General features: G+C 43.2%; 1 protein-coding gene across 1 annotated transcript; it reads right to left on the reverse strand.

The window, feature by feature from the left end:
- Nucleotides 1–6,090: 6,090 nt before the first annotated feature.
- hapln4 (hyaluronan and proteoglycan link protein 4) lies at nucleotides 6,091–15,300 on the reverse strand. The gene is made up of 7 exons (XM_031868532.1): nucleotides 15,037–15,300; nucleotides 13,865–13,997; nucleotides 11,514–11,703; nucleotides 11,090–11,262; nucleotides 10,812–10,927; nucleotides 9,429–9,615; nucleotides 6,091–7,330 (listed from the first exon to the last, which is right to left on the reverse strand). The coding sequence occupies exons 1-7, from the start codon at nucleotides 15,037–15,039 to the stop codon at nucleotides 6,939–6,941; spliced, it is 1,194 nt and encodes a 397-aa protein (XP_031724392.1). The 5' UTR covers nucleotides 15,040–15,300; the 3' UTR covers nucleotides 6,091–6,938.
- Between the last annotated feature and the right edge of the window lie 342 nt (nucleotides 15,301–15,642).

A 15,642-nucleotide genomic window follows, 5' to 3' on the forward strand; every position in this document is an offset into this window, starting at 1 on the left:
CTGTCGAGGTCTGATGCAAAGTAAAACTTAATTCCTGCTGGGGGATAATCGCAGAGTGTCGGATTGCCTCCATGTTTGGCTGCAATGAGTACAGTCAACTAGTGAATCATGTGCTCAGACATTAGTGGAGAGCAATGGAGGAAGTTGCACATCTTAATGATGATTATTTATTGAAACTTTGAATGTGCTATGAATCAATAAATTATTTCCAATGTGTTCATAATGTGTTTTTACATATCATTCTTTATACGATGTAATATTACTCGTGGTGCTAGTGAGGTTACTTGCATACTGAAATGTGCCTGTGGCTGAATGTCTGTTGGAATAACAAGACAACAACTTGGAATTCAGATTTCAGAATAAGAGCCTTACGAAGATCAGGAGTAACACAAACAAAGAGCAAAAACTCATGTCTTTGTGTATGATTTAAATGTGATTAATTGTGTATTTCATTTTGCCGTACTACACTTCTGTTCTTTATCAGCTTGTATTTTGATTTACAATGAAATGCACCAGAAGAAAATGTCAGTGTGGCTAAGAAGTAGACCACAAGATGGTGCTGATATGGAGAAAAGAAAAAAAGAGGACAGGTGGAGACACAGGTGAAACAGATGATTGTCTGATTGCTGAATGATACAATTAACCTATTAGGTGCTTTGTGCGCGGTTTGTATGAATGCATATAAAGTGGTTTCTAACCCGTCACTCCTGTTTGATACAGACCTGGGGCTGAAGCACTTCGATTAATGTGAAGTCAGACAGAGAGAAGTTTTGTGTGTCAGTCATCTTCTCCAGTTACTGTTGTTCAGTTCAAAAAACCAACCGCAGCGGCACAAATCTGTTTGGGTTGAGGAGATCAAAGTTTGCTCTTTATTCCTTCAGTTTGTCATTATTGACTCGAGGCTGATGAAGTTTCGGACAACACGCTTTGATTTCTACAAGTCAAGTCAGACACTCTTGACCTTCTTTTGCTCAGTAAACCTAACATGAGACAACCTACACTTTTGGCATGTTGCGTAGTTGGACTTGGGAAATCTAGAATGGGTGCCCTGCAAAGAAAAATACATTTTATTAAAAACCAATTTTCACAACATTGGCTCAGCACACTCACAGGTGTTTTAACCTCATGTCTGATTAAACCTCTTGGAAGGTTAGAGGTTACATGGAGCCACCAAAGTCTGTGGCTGAGTGTGTGTGAAGATTTAACGACAAAAAAGAAGTGTTATCACACAATGCTGCCGTCTCGGCCTTCCTTTAAACAAAAAAATGTAATCACAATGGGAATATGCATGCTAATATAAAGGTTAAAGTAGAAAGCAATGTGTCACATTTTAGATGTGAAAATTAACGTGTGTGACACTGAGTGATGACGCAAAAATATTTAATTGTACATAATCTCAACTGCTCACCTCTTATACACGACGCCCCCGAATTTGGGGGCTTTGTGCTCAAGTGGCGTAGCAAAAATCGTCGAAGAAATGTACATATCGATAGCGAATATTGTGCATGTATACATATGTTATATACCAGATTAAACAGCAACAGCTGGGTAACACTATCATGTAAGTCACTTTTTACACACTCCAAACACAATTATACCAACTAATATAAGCAACTACAAGATTTGCACAATATCACATATTTTTCGCCACAAATCGGCAACCTATGCACTCCGTTTGCATCTCCCGTCACAAAGCTGGCAGCTATCATGGCGGATGGATACATGAAAAAGCACGAGGATTCGACCGCCAGTCGAATCACATCTTCTAAATTCCTCTCCATCAAACCATTCAAAAGTTACATAGATAAAGCCAACGAACAAGAAGCCGCTCCACAGCAAAAAAATGTAAACACAGCATACCTTTTGTTGATTTTCGTGACAAAAAAAACGCAGGAAATCCATTGTAATCCGTGACTGCGGTATAGTCCGTGCCCTGCACTCTCTGTCTGTAAGAAAATGGAGGTCCTGGGAGCTTCTGTGACGAAATGGTCAGCATTTGCCTGCTGGGCAAATGATTTTACGCGTGGGGGTTGTGCCGCACAGATCGAGATTTTTAGTGGCTAAAAGTCTGTCAATCTAGTAAATAACCCACCTGCTGCTTTTGTGAGTCTCTTCCGCATTGAACAAGGTGTCACATGATGAAATCCGCCAATCACAGGCCTTACAAAGGCTTACAGAGACACAGACAGAGAGGAGAAAATTCCATGGAGGAGAGATATGAGAGCTCAAAATGGCTCAAAATGATGCCAAACTGCTGCTTTATTAGGATGTATTGAACACTCTTAGTGATAAAACAAGTGAATATATAATTAATATATAGTTATATAGTATATCAAATTAGAATAGAGCAGCGCAACAGCTGGTTCCAAAAATGAGAATTTGGCTTGACTGTCCGTACTCAGACCTCTATTATTCTGGCCTGCTTCACTCAATCGAAGTCAAATCTGTTTGTGGAGACTGTAAACATGCTGTGCTATGACTGTGACGTATTTTTAGGCTGGTATCTGCATTATTTCAAATAAATATCTTCAATACAAGTGCTTTTTTTTCAGGTGAACCTGAAACTTTTCAATTTGAGCTGTGTTCCATCTTCATTCACTATTAACCAGTAACATATACACAGTATTTACACATCTGAACAAGTGTATCACGAGTTTTACCTGTATTATACCATCAAAATTATTAAAATAGACCTTGTAGTTAGAGATCCACACTCTCTTTAGTATGGGTATGCAATTTTCGAGCAGAGGCCTAAAAATAGGGCTCGTGTTTTTAAAAGGTTTTAACTACTAAATGTTTTGATGATTTGAAAGCCATGCACAACCAAACGGGTGTTTTCACTTCCTGTCTGACTGCGTGTAACTAATCACATTAACGATGGCTGCATTCAGGGTGCTGGTTTTCCTGCACGCTCAAACGGAGAGCAGTCGTCATTAATGCTACTAGTTCCACCTGTAATTCTCCTGCTCTGACAAGTGAAAACATCTGCTGTGAAAGAGCTCAAAGAACGACACAGGTGTAATTTGACCCACCCAGACAGGTGAAATAAAAAACACACACACTCGGAGAATCAGTCAGTGCCGAGGTCTAATCAGGCTTAAGTGTTAACACCTGTGCGGTGCACCAGCAGCATGTGTGTGTGTGAAGCCTTTAAATTCCTTCCTATCAATATATTTGACTGCTATGAATCCTGCTTCATTCTTTTTCTCGTGTCACTTCTCCGTGGCGCCTCTCTGCGTTTGCCTCGGGCCTGTTCGGAGGCCCTGACCTCTGTCACGAGTTTGATAAATGAGAAGCCAGAGAAAGCCAGCGCCGTCCCATCTCTGTGTGTTTAATGTGTGGCGGCCCTCTGTTGTTCTAGGGTCACCTAATTCCATTTCATGCTCCAGAAGAAAAGGCCCGTTGAAATGAAAGCAGACTAGTTTAAAGGGTGCGTCTTTGCACACCGCCCTGCTACCTGTCTGTCTCTTCTCTCCCCGTCTTTACGTCGAGCGTTTCTCTTGTCATTGAATAAAGGGAGCGTGAGGGAGCTTTAATCAAGGCCAGTGCCTCTCTAATGTTCTGCCTCAGGAGGATTTTCTACTGTCTGGCCTGTTGAGCTCACCATCTGTGGGATGTGTGGGTTTCTTTTGAGCACTCCGTGGATCCGACATGCAGCTATACTGTTCCTCTTGTGAACAAAAGCCTGCTGCATACAAATCTGTCCCCTTTCTGGTCATCAGAAGCGTGCTGGCAGTCCAAACGTGAAGTAGAGGCGGTTGTTTGTGATGACCTCGCTCTTACGTAAGACGGAGTTCACATGCAAAGTGATTTTTAAATGAGTTACCATCACAATCCTGAGCGCATCAAAAAACATCTAAATTACTTCAAATGCGGAATACATAAACCTCCATGAATTATGAACGAAGCGGGACTTTGCTTATTAATTTAGTGTCTGTGACTCTAAACTCCCACAGCAGCACAGGCCGACGGGGGCGGGTGAGAGTGCACGTGTAATCATTAAAAACATCGAGGTCGTCTCAGAGAATCTTTTTATCTGTCGACAAATTTTAAAGAAGAAAGAAAAAGAGCCGTTAATACATGTACTGACTCACGTCTGTGACTGTGGTTGTTGTTATTTTTTAGTTTTAGAGGTCTCACAGCTAATATCTCGTGATATTGGACTCGCGATGAACCCGACTTTCATCACATGCTGCCAGTTGCTATGACGATGACATGGTTTTTGTTCTGCCGGGTTGGCGGCGCTCCAACATGTTCCCACACAGAGCTCCAGAGTTCAGCGCTCAGCGGTTTCCTCTCAGTGGCGCACGTTCTCCAGAATGAACCGTGGTTTCTTTCTCACACAGTTGATTTATAGCTACTGAATCTTTCAGGTAACACAAAGTTTAAAAGTGTCGTGAGACTCGTTAGGTATCTTAAAGTGGCAATCGTGATGATTTTCATTTCGATAAATCTCTGTCAGTCACTATATGAAGACTTGTCTGTTTGCTGCCGCCTTTACTGGAACCAGATTCAAGGATATTAATCAATTTCCTGCATTTCTGCATTTTACTACTGTATTTTATTTCTTATTTTTAGTGTTTTAATGACTGTTTTTAATGTTTCAATCAATGTTCCTGTTTTTAAATCTCCTTTTCTTTTGTCTTATGTTTTAAAACTTTTAATGGTTTTACACGTTGAATTGCCTTGTTGTTGAAATGTGCTTTGCAAATAAGCCTTGCCTTGCCTATCGCCAAATGAGGTAACACAATGGTGTCTGATGAAAGTATTGAAATATTCATATTTTACCAACTAGGAGTCTGTGACGACCATCGATTCTCTCCGTGACATCACCCATAGGCTTCCCCCCGTAGAGTCGAAGCGTCAACGACTTTATCATCACCCATCATCCGCTAATAATAAACAATTATCTTTCTTCATCTTACCTGTCTCTCCTGATTGAAATAATTCTGGCAGTAATGGAACAAGAAGGCGCCGCCACAGTGAGCTGATAGATGAAGAGCTGCGGGCGACAGCGAGGGAACCAGCTACTTTCATCTGCGCTGTTTGCAGACTCGCGTCCTGTGCAGCATAAAGTCGCGAGAGTGATGGGAAAACAACATAAAAATGATTGCTTTATCAAAACATAAATAGTTTGGTTTGTGTTCTTAAGTGAGCTGCTTTGTATATATTTTTGATTATTGTTTTAGCGCTCTGCGCCTGGAATTTTTCTGTAGTATTACTTACTTACTCATATTCCATTTCTGACACATTAGCACTTTAGGTGAAATCTCTCAAAAACCATTGCCATGAAAGCACCAACATCAGGCCGGGAATTAATTAATTTGTTCATTATTTTTATATCTTCAAAACTGGTGACATTCCCATCATCCTCAGCTGAACTTTGTGTTTAGTGCCAGTTAGCAAAAGTTAGCATGCTAACAGGCTAAACTGCGGGGGCATAAACAATGGTAAACATGACATCTGCTGAACGTCCGAATGTTAGCGTTGTCATTGTGAGCATGTTAGCACGCTGATGTTAGCATGTGCCACTTACAGTGTTTCTCAAATAAGGCCACTAGGGGGCACGTGAGATTTAAATATATATATATATATCCCACAATAATCATTCTATAACAAGTGACATAACCACATATTATATTCAATAGTCCTATTTTCAATGCAGTCGTTAACTGCCGTCAACTGTCAACTTGAGAACCAGAGAGCCAGTAGCGTGGCATCTTGTTTCAACGCGTATCACTGAAAGAGGACAGACAGGGCGGCTGTGGTTCAGGTAGAGCCGGGTTGTCCATTTAAACTCGGGGGTCAGCGAGTCGATTCCCGGATCTGTCCTGCAGCAGCGAGACACCGAGCCCTCGATCGCTCGCCGTGGTCAGGCCTGCGCATTGCGTGGTTCCTCGCTGCCATTAGTGTGTGTGTGAAAAGTTCTCTGGATAAAAGCACCGTATGAATGAAGTCCATTTCTATTTAACTCATCAGACCATTATGGAAGTGCATCTGCTGTATTTCATTTCATCAAGTTTCTTTTTATTTCTCCACCATCAGTAGATCTTTTCATTCAGGGAAAAAAAAACTGCACCCAAACACAACCATTTTTAAGACTTTTATTTAGCTTTCAAGAACATTCATCCATTCTGTAGTGGCAGACATACTCTGTGATAAAGGATGCTGCGTGTACCATTTATAGTGCATTTTGTTGCCCAGGTAGCTTAGAAGAAGTGCAGTATGTGAGGTAAATAGCAATTATTGTAGCTTTACATCTCTGCTTATTCAGCCTCAGCATCTACTCTCAAGCAACACATGCTTTAGTCTAAGCTAAGAGGCTATCGTAGAATAAAGCTCTGTGTGTTCAAAGTGCAAGTATTTTAGAGCTAGTGCAATATTAACTACTTGTTCAGCTCTGATGGTGAGATTTGCCAGGTCTTAGTTAATGAGGAAAATGACTCACATTGTGCCAGAAGATTGCTAACCAAGCTCGGCACTCGGAAACAGGCAATTACATTACTTTTTATTTTTGTTGAGCAGATGATCCTGTCTCACCCGGAGATGGAGCTGGGTTTCTGGCTCAGACTGGAGCTCAAGAGCCACAGCGTGGCGGCCAACATATGATCCACACACACACACGTAAACAAGGATATTCATGGCAGACTCTCTGATCTGATGTGAGCCTGGCTGATGATACAGCTGCTGTTTAACCTCCTGGTTTTCCCAGCGACAGATGCGCTAACACACTCACTCCTTAAGATGATTGACTGGCTGGAGGTAATAAAGATGCCACCCTTCATTTTTACCACAGCCTCGCTTCCTGTCTCTAACAAATCTGCAAATGAGCGCATCATGTCTGCGAGCGTTTAACTTTGAAAGCGATGAATGGAGTCGGCTGCTGTGGCGACAGTTGTTGCTGTCAAATCCTAAATCTCACCCCCAGTCTCTCCACTTTAAATCACCGTGGTGGCATTGATGGGGATGCTGTTGCCGCTCTTCATCCTTGTCAAACTCTCTGCGGGGCTTTTTGTCGTTTCAGTGCCGCCTGCTGTTTCGTCCTTGTTCTTGCGGAAACAGAAGACGCCATAGAGGCGGAATTTTTTATCAGGGAAGCCCAGGTGTCGGACGCCTGGCTGGGATCCCCCACAGCGAGAGCGGGGGTTGACTATGGGGTACCGGATGCTGCCGTCCTCCAACCAGCCGGCCTCACAGCGGTCCAGGAGCTGGAACTTCCACGCGGCGTACAGCTGACCCACTTTGGCCACCGCTGAGCCGTCTCGAACGCAGGCCTTCATCGCCTCCGCATAGTTCACCTTCTTGAAGCGTTTGAGGAAGTACACTTTGCCTGAGGGGATATAGAGGGAGAGGGTGGAGGATGTTTGTGGTAACAACTGAAAAGGTGCAGGAAAACAGGGCGAGTGCATTGTTCACGAGGGCAAAAGGAAAGAAGGAGAGAGGAGAGTGAACGAGAGAGTGAAGCCCCCAGAGACACGCCGAGGCCTGAGGGAAGATATTCATAGGTTTCCCGGCTTCTCTGTCTGACTGTGTTCAGAATATCAAAACCGTTCCAACAACCGTCTGGGCAGCTTCTCAAAATCGAAAGCCAATACGCTCTAACTCAAAATTACTCTTAAAACGCTTCCATTTTTGCTTTCATCTCACCTCCGGGGAGACTTTTTTCGCCTAGCAGTATTAAGGAAATTGGTGTTCTGATTGGATGACTTGCTTCAACTGAACTGAATCACGAGTTAAGCTTTGTCAAAGGAAGAAGCAAAGGATGAAGAAGCTACCCAAGAAAATAGAGGTTGGCTGTTTCTCCAAACAGCAACAACCGCTATCATGAAAATCACGTCCGCAACCTCAGCTTTGCACTTGGCTCAGCTATTGTTATGCTTGCTTATGTGACTGCTGGCTATTAGAGAGGCAGAATATTGTCTCATATTTCCCCGGGGGACGCTCGGTAAATACCTTCCAGCTGGACTGAGCAACAGTATAACAGGTCACGACCACTGCTGAAACCTCCTGCCCACAACAGACTGTCCACAATAATTAACACACAGGGGAATCCATGAGCAATCGTTTAAGGTTTCTGTCCTACTCGCCAAGGAAAAGCACTGGCACCGCTTCTTTGCTCCAGTTTAAACTGTCCCAAAATTGTTTATGATTCACTGAAGAGCCTCGTCTTTTATCTAGTTAATAAAAAATAAATCCTTTCACTTTTTATAATGCATGAGAAGGTTTCGATTCTCTTTCAAGCTTCAAAGGGGCTCTGGCAGAATCCAATTCATGTATTTCCCAAACTGAATTTCTTAACCAACGGTGTACTGTATGTTTCACTAGCGGGTCAATGTTTAAAAGGAGTTGTTAGAGAGGTTTTGGGAAATATTTGCTTTCTTGCCGAGAGTTAAGACCTTCACACAACGGGAGCGTGACGAACAAACTACATGAAAATGCTTCCATGTTGTTGTTTCATAAACATATATTGTATAGAAGTCTATGAGAAAAATGACTCTACTTCTCTCTTGATTTATTACCTCAGTAAACATTGTAAACATGGGTTTATGGTCTCAATCTCTCCTTTAATAAATTATGGTCCATTTAGAGTCAAAGAGACCATAAAGCAGGGTATGATTTAGGGCGGGGCTCATTTGTGATTGACAGGTTGCCTTATATGGCGTGTATGTCAATCCTCGTAGAGTATTGCAAATACGGTCAATTCCGTTCACTGGTGGGAAATGTTCAAGATGGCGACGGCCAAACTGGCGACCTAGAGGCTTCAGAACAGCAGTCCACAAACCAAAGGACCACGCCTACTTCTTATTTACAAAAATCATCCAATTCCATACAATATGATTGGTTGATGCCTTTACTCGCGGTGCAAAAGCTAAAGAAAGTGTTACCAATCTTGTATTACTCCTTTGTCCCCTCATACATGTTCGACTACAGAGTCAGTGATGTAAAAACAAATCCAGCCGCCGACTTCCCCGAGTTTGTCTGAGCTTCTGAACCTGGAGGTGTGTGACGGAGACACTAGCAGACTCTCTGTGGGGATGGGATGTGAATCAAAGAGCTGGGAGATGAAAGCCGACGCCTGGCACCCAGAGGACACTGTGGCCCGGGCAGGGCCGCATCAACAAGGCCTGATCTAAATCCAATGGCCTGAGGCCAGAGAGATCACAGGCAGAGATCAGAGACGTGGGCCTATAATTTCCCCACGGTCCAACACTCGTGATGTATCTGTTTCGATACAGTACCACAACAATCCAGCTCCGCCACTGTCTTGTTCTCATTAGCCACTGATGCTGCGTACTCATTTGGATGTTTGTATTTAGTCGTACGATCATGTAGATGGACGACAAAGTGTTTCTGATCTTCAGATACGGACGTGCCTGTGCACGCGACTATGGCCGCCAACCCGCGTGCCGGCTCTCTCCGTTTCTCACCGTTGAGCTTGGAAGTGAAGCAGAAGGCATCATAGCGCTCCTCCTCCTTGTGCCGGTAGCCATAGTTCCGAACGCCAGCGGGGTTGTCCTTGCGGCCGCACTCGTCTCTGGGATGAGAGATAGGGTACTGGACCGAGCCGTCCTCCAGCCATCCAGCATTACACCAGTCTAGTCCCTCCAGCCAGGCCTGTGGAGGGAGATAATGTACGTCAGAGGGTCATACTGAAGGATTAAATACATTATTAAGAGGTTTATCTCCTCTGACATTACTCCATTACTCTGGACTTTAATGCATATGGTTTTTTTTAAATAATGGGCCTGCAGTTAAATGTCTGGACTGTGATATGCATATTCTTATATCAGACTTACTGCTGCTCTAAAGCAGTTTATGACTGAGGGTTATAATCAGTAAGTGCATTATTAAAACAAAAAAAATGGGCTATAAATTAATGTGCGATGGAAGGCATGATCAAAACCAAATATACAGTATGTAATAAATCTTTGGCGGTGATCTGATCCTTCCACCACCGTCTCTCATGACATGACGGACATTTGTACCACAGCCGGCAACCTCTGGTTCTGAAAATTGAAGCCAATGTTTGAGTGCCTTAAAGCTGCATTCTCTCTAGTGGCCATCAGGGGGCGACTCCTCTGGTTGTATAGAAGTCTATGAGAAAATGACTCTACTTCTCTCTTGATTTATTCCCTCAGTAAACATTGTAAACATGAGTTTATGGTCTCACTCTGTAGTTTTAAGTCTTCTTCAATACAGCATGATGTTCATTTAGTACATTATGGTCCATTTAGAGTCAAACAGACCATAAAGCAGGGGATGCTTTGGGGCGGGGCTACCTTGTGATTGACAGGTCGCTACGACGGAGTTGTCCGGTCCAGGAGTTGTCCGTGTTGTCTTCTTAGAACTTTAACCCTTTCATGAAAGTTAATTAACATTTTCGTTGGCTTTTCCGATACCATTTTTTCCTTCCCGGTACTGATTCCAAAACCTGAACTTGCGTTTTATACCGAGTACCAACGCATTGCTTAAACATCCTAATATAAATCAAATGCAACCTCCACACATTAGCTGTTTGCTATGTTATTTAGCTAAGCAGGACTGTGCCGCCCACCAGCTGCTAGCAGCTAGCTTAGCTTGGATCAGAGGCATTTCCAGCACTGGTATCAGTATTGGAACAATTCTACAAAAAAATTATTCAGCGCTCGGTTGTAGCTCCACCCACTCGTGTTACATCTGGTTGCAAAAAACAAAGACGGCATCGGCAAAAATGCCAAATTCGAGGCTTCAAAACGGCAGTCCACATGCCAATGGGTGACGTCGCGATGACTACATCAACTTCTTATATACAGACTATGGCGTATACTCACCTTGTGCAGTTGAGAGTGAGAGGCCAGAATGGCATCCTGCTGTTTGCAGGCATCCTCCCCCTGGTGGTAGTTGAGCTTATAGCGCCCCTCACGAGGGTAGTAGGGGAACACCACTCCTAACGGTGACAGAAACATACTTTTAAGTGTATGAATTTCACTTTAATCTCATAGGAACTGGTCTATCTCACTGGCCAACACTTTATACAAGAGCCAGTAGAGCTTTAGAAAGGTCAAGCCTTTTAACAAAATCTCTTCCAGTTGCCTCTTTAATTCCTGACCTTCTAGGTCGAGGTTGACAAATCCCGTATCGTCTTCCATGTCATTAGTGACTTCACACTCAAAGCGTCCGTAGTCCTCCAGCGTGACATTCTGGATGATTACCGAGGCGTCACCTGGTCCCGCCTGCTCCAAAAACACACGGCCTTTATAAGCTCCAAACACACGCTGCTGCCTGGAGAGAGATTAGAAATGCAAAATATTTATTTTTATCATAGAAATGGAATATTTTATTTCTATGATTTTCGCCGTTTGAGCAAAATAATTGACATGAGAAACTCTATTGAAGTGGACTTTGTGAATGTGATGTATTTGAAAATGAATTACTACATTGTGACTGTATGCTAAGCATCTATAGTATGAGGCAGACACATGTAATTAAAACCTACAGATACAAACGGATTGACTGAGAAATGAAGGTTTTACCTTCCAAGTGCCACAAAGACGTCCTCGAACTGCAGCGCATCGGTCACTTTGGTCCATTTAATCCGAATGCGGTCAGGGTCGGTGTTCTCCGGCTCGTGGTGGAATCTGCAGGGCAGAGTGATGGAGCCGCCGCGATGTGTCACCACTTTACCCGGAGCTGTCTGCACGATCACCGCTCCGGTGTCATCCTCTGTGGGGAAGAAAAAAAACAATACTGTATTTAGGGAATGATAACTATTTAACTTTTACTGTAATTTTGCTGGTCTGCTTGCTCATACTTTACTTTTATTATTTACACCAGGAGATTATGTATTTGTGTGTGTGCGTGTGTGTGTGCATCTCTGTGTCTGTCTGTCTGTCCACGGCAAATCTCACATACTACTGGACCCATCAGCCTGATCTTTTTTGTGCTCATTTATGCCTGTACGCTCAATGGCCTCTTGTGGTAAACAGTCAACATGAAGCGTTACACAGCCTCGACGTTGTGGGCGGAATTTGGCACTCCTCTTATTCTTTTTGTTGTTATTATCATATATATTTTTGGGGTTGTAATTTATTACTATCAAAATAGTTATTATTGCCATGTGCTTTATCCAAATGTTTCTTTAATATTCAACTATCTAGCAACTTTTATGTGTAAAGTTTATGTTTATAAATCACGTTTTATTGTGGGACACACACACACACACACACACAGTGTTGCCGACTTGGAGACTTTCTCGCTGGACTTCGCAGCTTTTCAGATCGTTTTAACAACTTGCTACTTAGCATAAACACAGTCAGCGTCTCTCTTCTCTCCCCGCGCGCATGTAGGCAAGAGTGAGCTGCTCTGGTGACAGGCGTCGGTGTCACCGGCTCAGTTTGTCGAGGCTTAACAAACATGTTGAGTGTTGCCCTGAAAATGATTTTGTAAGATATTGATATTTTGTCACAATAAATGTAAGCTGAAGTGAAGCTCGCTAATTTTATGTTTGTATGTGAGATTTGTCCAAAACACAAGTTACAGAAGAGGAGAAATGGCAGAGCGTGTATATTCATTACACCGCAATTCATAATTAATCTGGGAAGTAAGCTACAGTTTTTGGTGTACACATTTAAACATTTCAATTATTACAGACATGAAGGCTACTTTGCATGTAAATAAGGTGCCGGAGTGCATTAAAAAAAGCATCAAAATAAAGCTTGTTTGTCAAGAAACTCCATGGATTAGCAAAACTGTTGCTTGAGACTTGCGAGTGAAAAGCGAGTCTGACACGTTTGCGGTCTAGACAGGTGGCAATTGTGGTTTGTAATTCATTCAATCAAACTTTACAGCAGTGGTTGTTGCAGTCACATCTGGCAGAGATCTGCATTCTAGTTTGCGAATGGGTTTTGAATGGCGTTTATAACTTTTATGCTCGACATCGAGCAGCGCTACTATCTTGGCCAGAAGTATAAAAGTGGTGGATACGAGCCAATATGAGTAATTCTCCATTGCCATAAAAAAATGTGCAGTCAAGTCCTTGTAGTGCTGTTTGCAATCACCCTTGACACAGCCAACACTTGTAACTTTTGTTCAAATCGTAAAATAAAATCCTTGATTCTCTTAGTGGTGGATACCACACGCAGTGAGGTGCCCCGCGAAATAGAATAAATCGTGTGCTGTTTATTTGTGCTGTCCAGCATATCAATAGAAGAAAAAAAGGATGTTGGTCGCTTCTCTGCCCAGATCTATCATCAGATTACCCCACTCAAAAATTTAACCTCAACCTCTCTCTCGAGAGTAATTCACCAAAATGACCCAAGACTAATGGTAACCATAGGCCTCTTCTCCTGATGGGCAATAACAAGAACGATTTGCATTTATTGCAGACATTCGCTCAGATGCTGTTTGTGTGTGCCAGTGCAGCCAGAAACTAGACACACACACACACACACACACACACACACACAAGTGTGGTGTAAACATTTAATGAGTGGCTGCAAGAGGTTTTCTGCTATGTTGTGACCAGATAAAGGCACCAACAATTATCCATGCCAGCCAGCAATTAGTCATGTCACTGCGGCTCTCTGCAAAGTTGTTTATCACCAGCGGCCATGAAAGCAGAGTGCTGTTTAATCAAAACTTTTAGAATCATTATTTCTGCTACCGACTGATGTTCAGACAAACAACCCCATGTTATGAGCGACTCCAGTGCTTGTGTTGAAACGCGTTGGGATCTGAAGATGGGAGAGTGAGCTCCAAAGGTAACCTCTGCAGTATTCATATTTCACATGTTGTGACAGCGATGCAGATCAGAACAGAATCCAGAGCTCCTGACTTTGCTGCGGTGAGCTGCGAGAAACTGGAAAGAAATAATGCTTTTCCTTACCGAGCACGTGCACCACCTTCCTCCTTCCCTTGTCCATGTCAGCAGGCAGGGAAGCCACTGAGACGGCAGAGGTCAGGATGAAAACCACAAAGGACATTTTCCCAAAGGCCAGAGGCCTCAGCTGGTTTAAGAACTGCAGGAAGGGACACAACAGAGGAAATGTGGTTATCAAAGGTTAAACGAAAACGAAGAAATCAGACAGTGGCGTTCCAGGGGCACAATCGAGACCAAGGTGAAGAGTACCAAGGACAGTAGCTTGACATCTTCAGAGTCAGAAACAAGGGGCTTAACTTAATGACAGTGGCACCATCGATGTGAAGACTTGGGTAAAATCTACATCTGTCCCCTGCCTCTCATTCATGCTGAAACCCCAGCAGAGAACTCCTAGTTTAGCTGGTCAGTGATCAAAACAAAAAGTAGTAGATATTTGATTTGTTCAGCTTTCTCAAAACAATATAAAGACGAATAAGTTTAGCCGACTGCTTCTGGTTTGAGTCACGCTTTCATGTCGCAGTCTGCTACACACAGCAGTTTTAAACGGCCTGCCGGTGAATCTCACAGTCACCGTATAAGAGACTACAGCACATTCTGAAACTCTCATCAGAGTGTGTGAACTATCTCCCCTGGCCGTGACCAATGAGGGATCACCTTGCTGAAAAGCTGGAAGCCACTGCTGCTTACTCTGGTCAAGCACTCATTACTGCTACAAGCTCTCTCTGGGTTATGGATGAGGGTGCAGTGGTTGCTCGGAGCACAACGGTTTGCAGACGTGTGTGTTTTGACCCATGATGGATCGCAAACCCTTGTGCAAAATACAAACTTTCAAACACATGCTCAGACACATATAGATTGGGCTACATTGTATCATCATAACAACAAATTACAGGAGCCAATATGTACAGTATGCTGCAGCTGTGAGCGTCACTAGAGCTTTGCACTGTCAGTGTCACCTGAGAATAATCCACCGCAGCACATAACGTCTGAACAGGCCCCAGTGAAGCAGAGTAACTAAAGCAGCCACTTTACATGCACGTTGCACACTACAAACATCCCTGCTGCATCTTTTTTTTTTTTTTCCTCAAGGTTAGTCCATTGAACACCCCTGCAGTTCCCACGCAGCACCGAGAACCGCAGAGCAGAGCCGTACTAATGGAGCACAGAAGTGAACTTACCATGGCTACCGCAACAGGATTAACGCCGGGATGGAGCAGATGTGCCTCTGTGCGTCGTTCTGTGCTCAATGTTGTTCTGCAGCAGCGCTCACCTCTCTCCCTCCCTGTCTCTCTCTGTCTGTTCCCCGTCCCATCGCTGATCTCCAGCACTGCAGGGGAACCACCGGTGTTTGTGGGTCCCGCAGTCCTCCGATGACGCAGCAGACGTTTGCCTGTGCAGGCAGTGTGGATAGCAGCAATGATGTCGCACTGATTTACTGTTTGTGGATGTCTTTATTAGAGCCCATCAGAGTGTCACTTATTGGTTTGAGTGTCACACAGTTTGTAGCAGTTAATGCAGTAAAACCTCATTAACTTTCAGGCGGAAATATTTCTTGCTGTTAAAGATCAATTGAAATAATGGAAGTGTTCGTGTTGAGAATATGGCTGCAGATTAAGATTAGTTTATGTCAAATAGATGAATCAAATTCATCCTAACAGCCTAATGGCTGAGGAAGAGTGATAAAGAATAGACTTCAGCACAAATGTTCTTGTTGTATTACTTTATAATAATGGTAATTTATATAAATAAACAAAATCGGAAGTGAAATGCTAGTAGCCTATATT

This window comes from Anarrhichthys ocellatus, unplaced genomic scaffold (assembly GCF_004355925.1).
Source record: "Anarrhichthys ocellatus isolate YVR2014 unplaced genomic scaffold, GSC_Weel_1.0 scaffold42, whole genome shotgun sequence".
NCBI classification, from domain to species: Eukaryota; Metazoa; Chordata; class Actinopteri; order Perciformes; family Anarhichadidae; genus Anarrhichthys; species Anarrhichthys ocellatus.

Coding starts and splice junctions, on each gene's coding strand:
- hapln4 (XM_031868532.1), bottom strand. Junction 11,263..11,513: donor GTCTTTGTGGCACTTGGAAG/GTAAAACCTTCA, acceptor ATCTCTCTCCAG/GCAGCAGCGTGTGTTTGGAG. Junction 7,331..9,428: donor CTTCACTTCCAAGCTCAACG/GTGAGAAACGGA, acceptor ATATCCCCTCAG/GCAAAGTGTACTTCCTCAAA.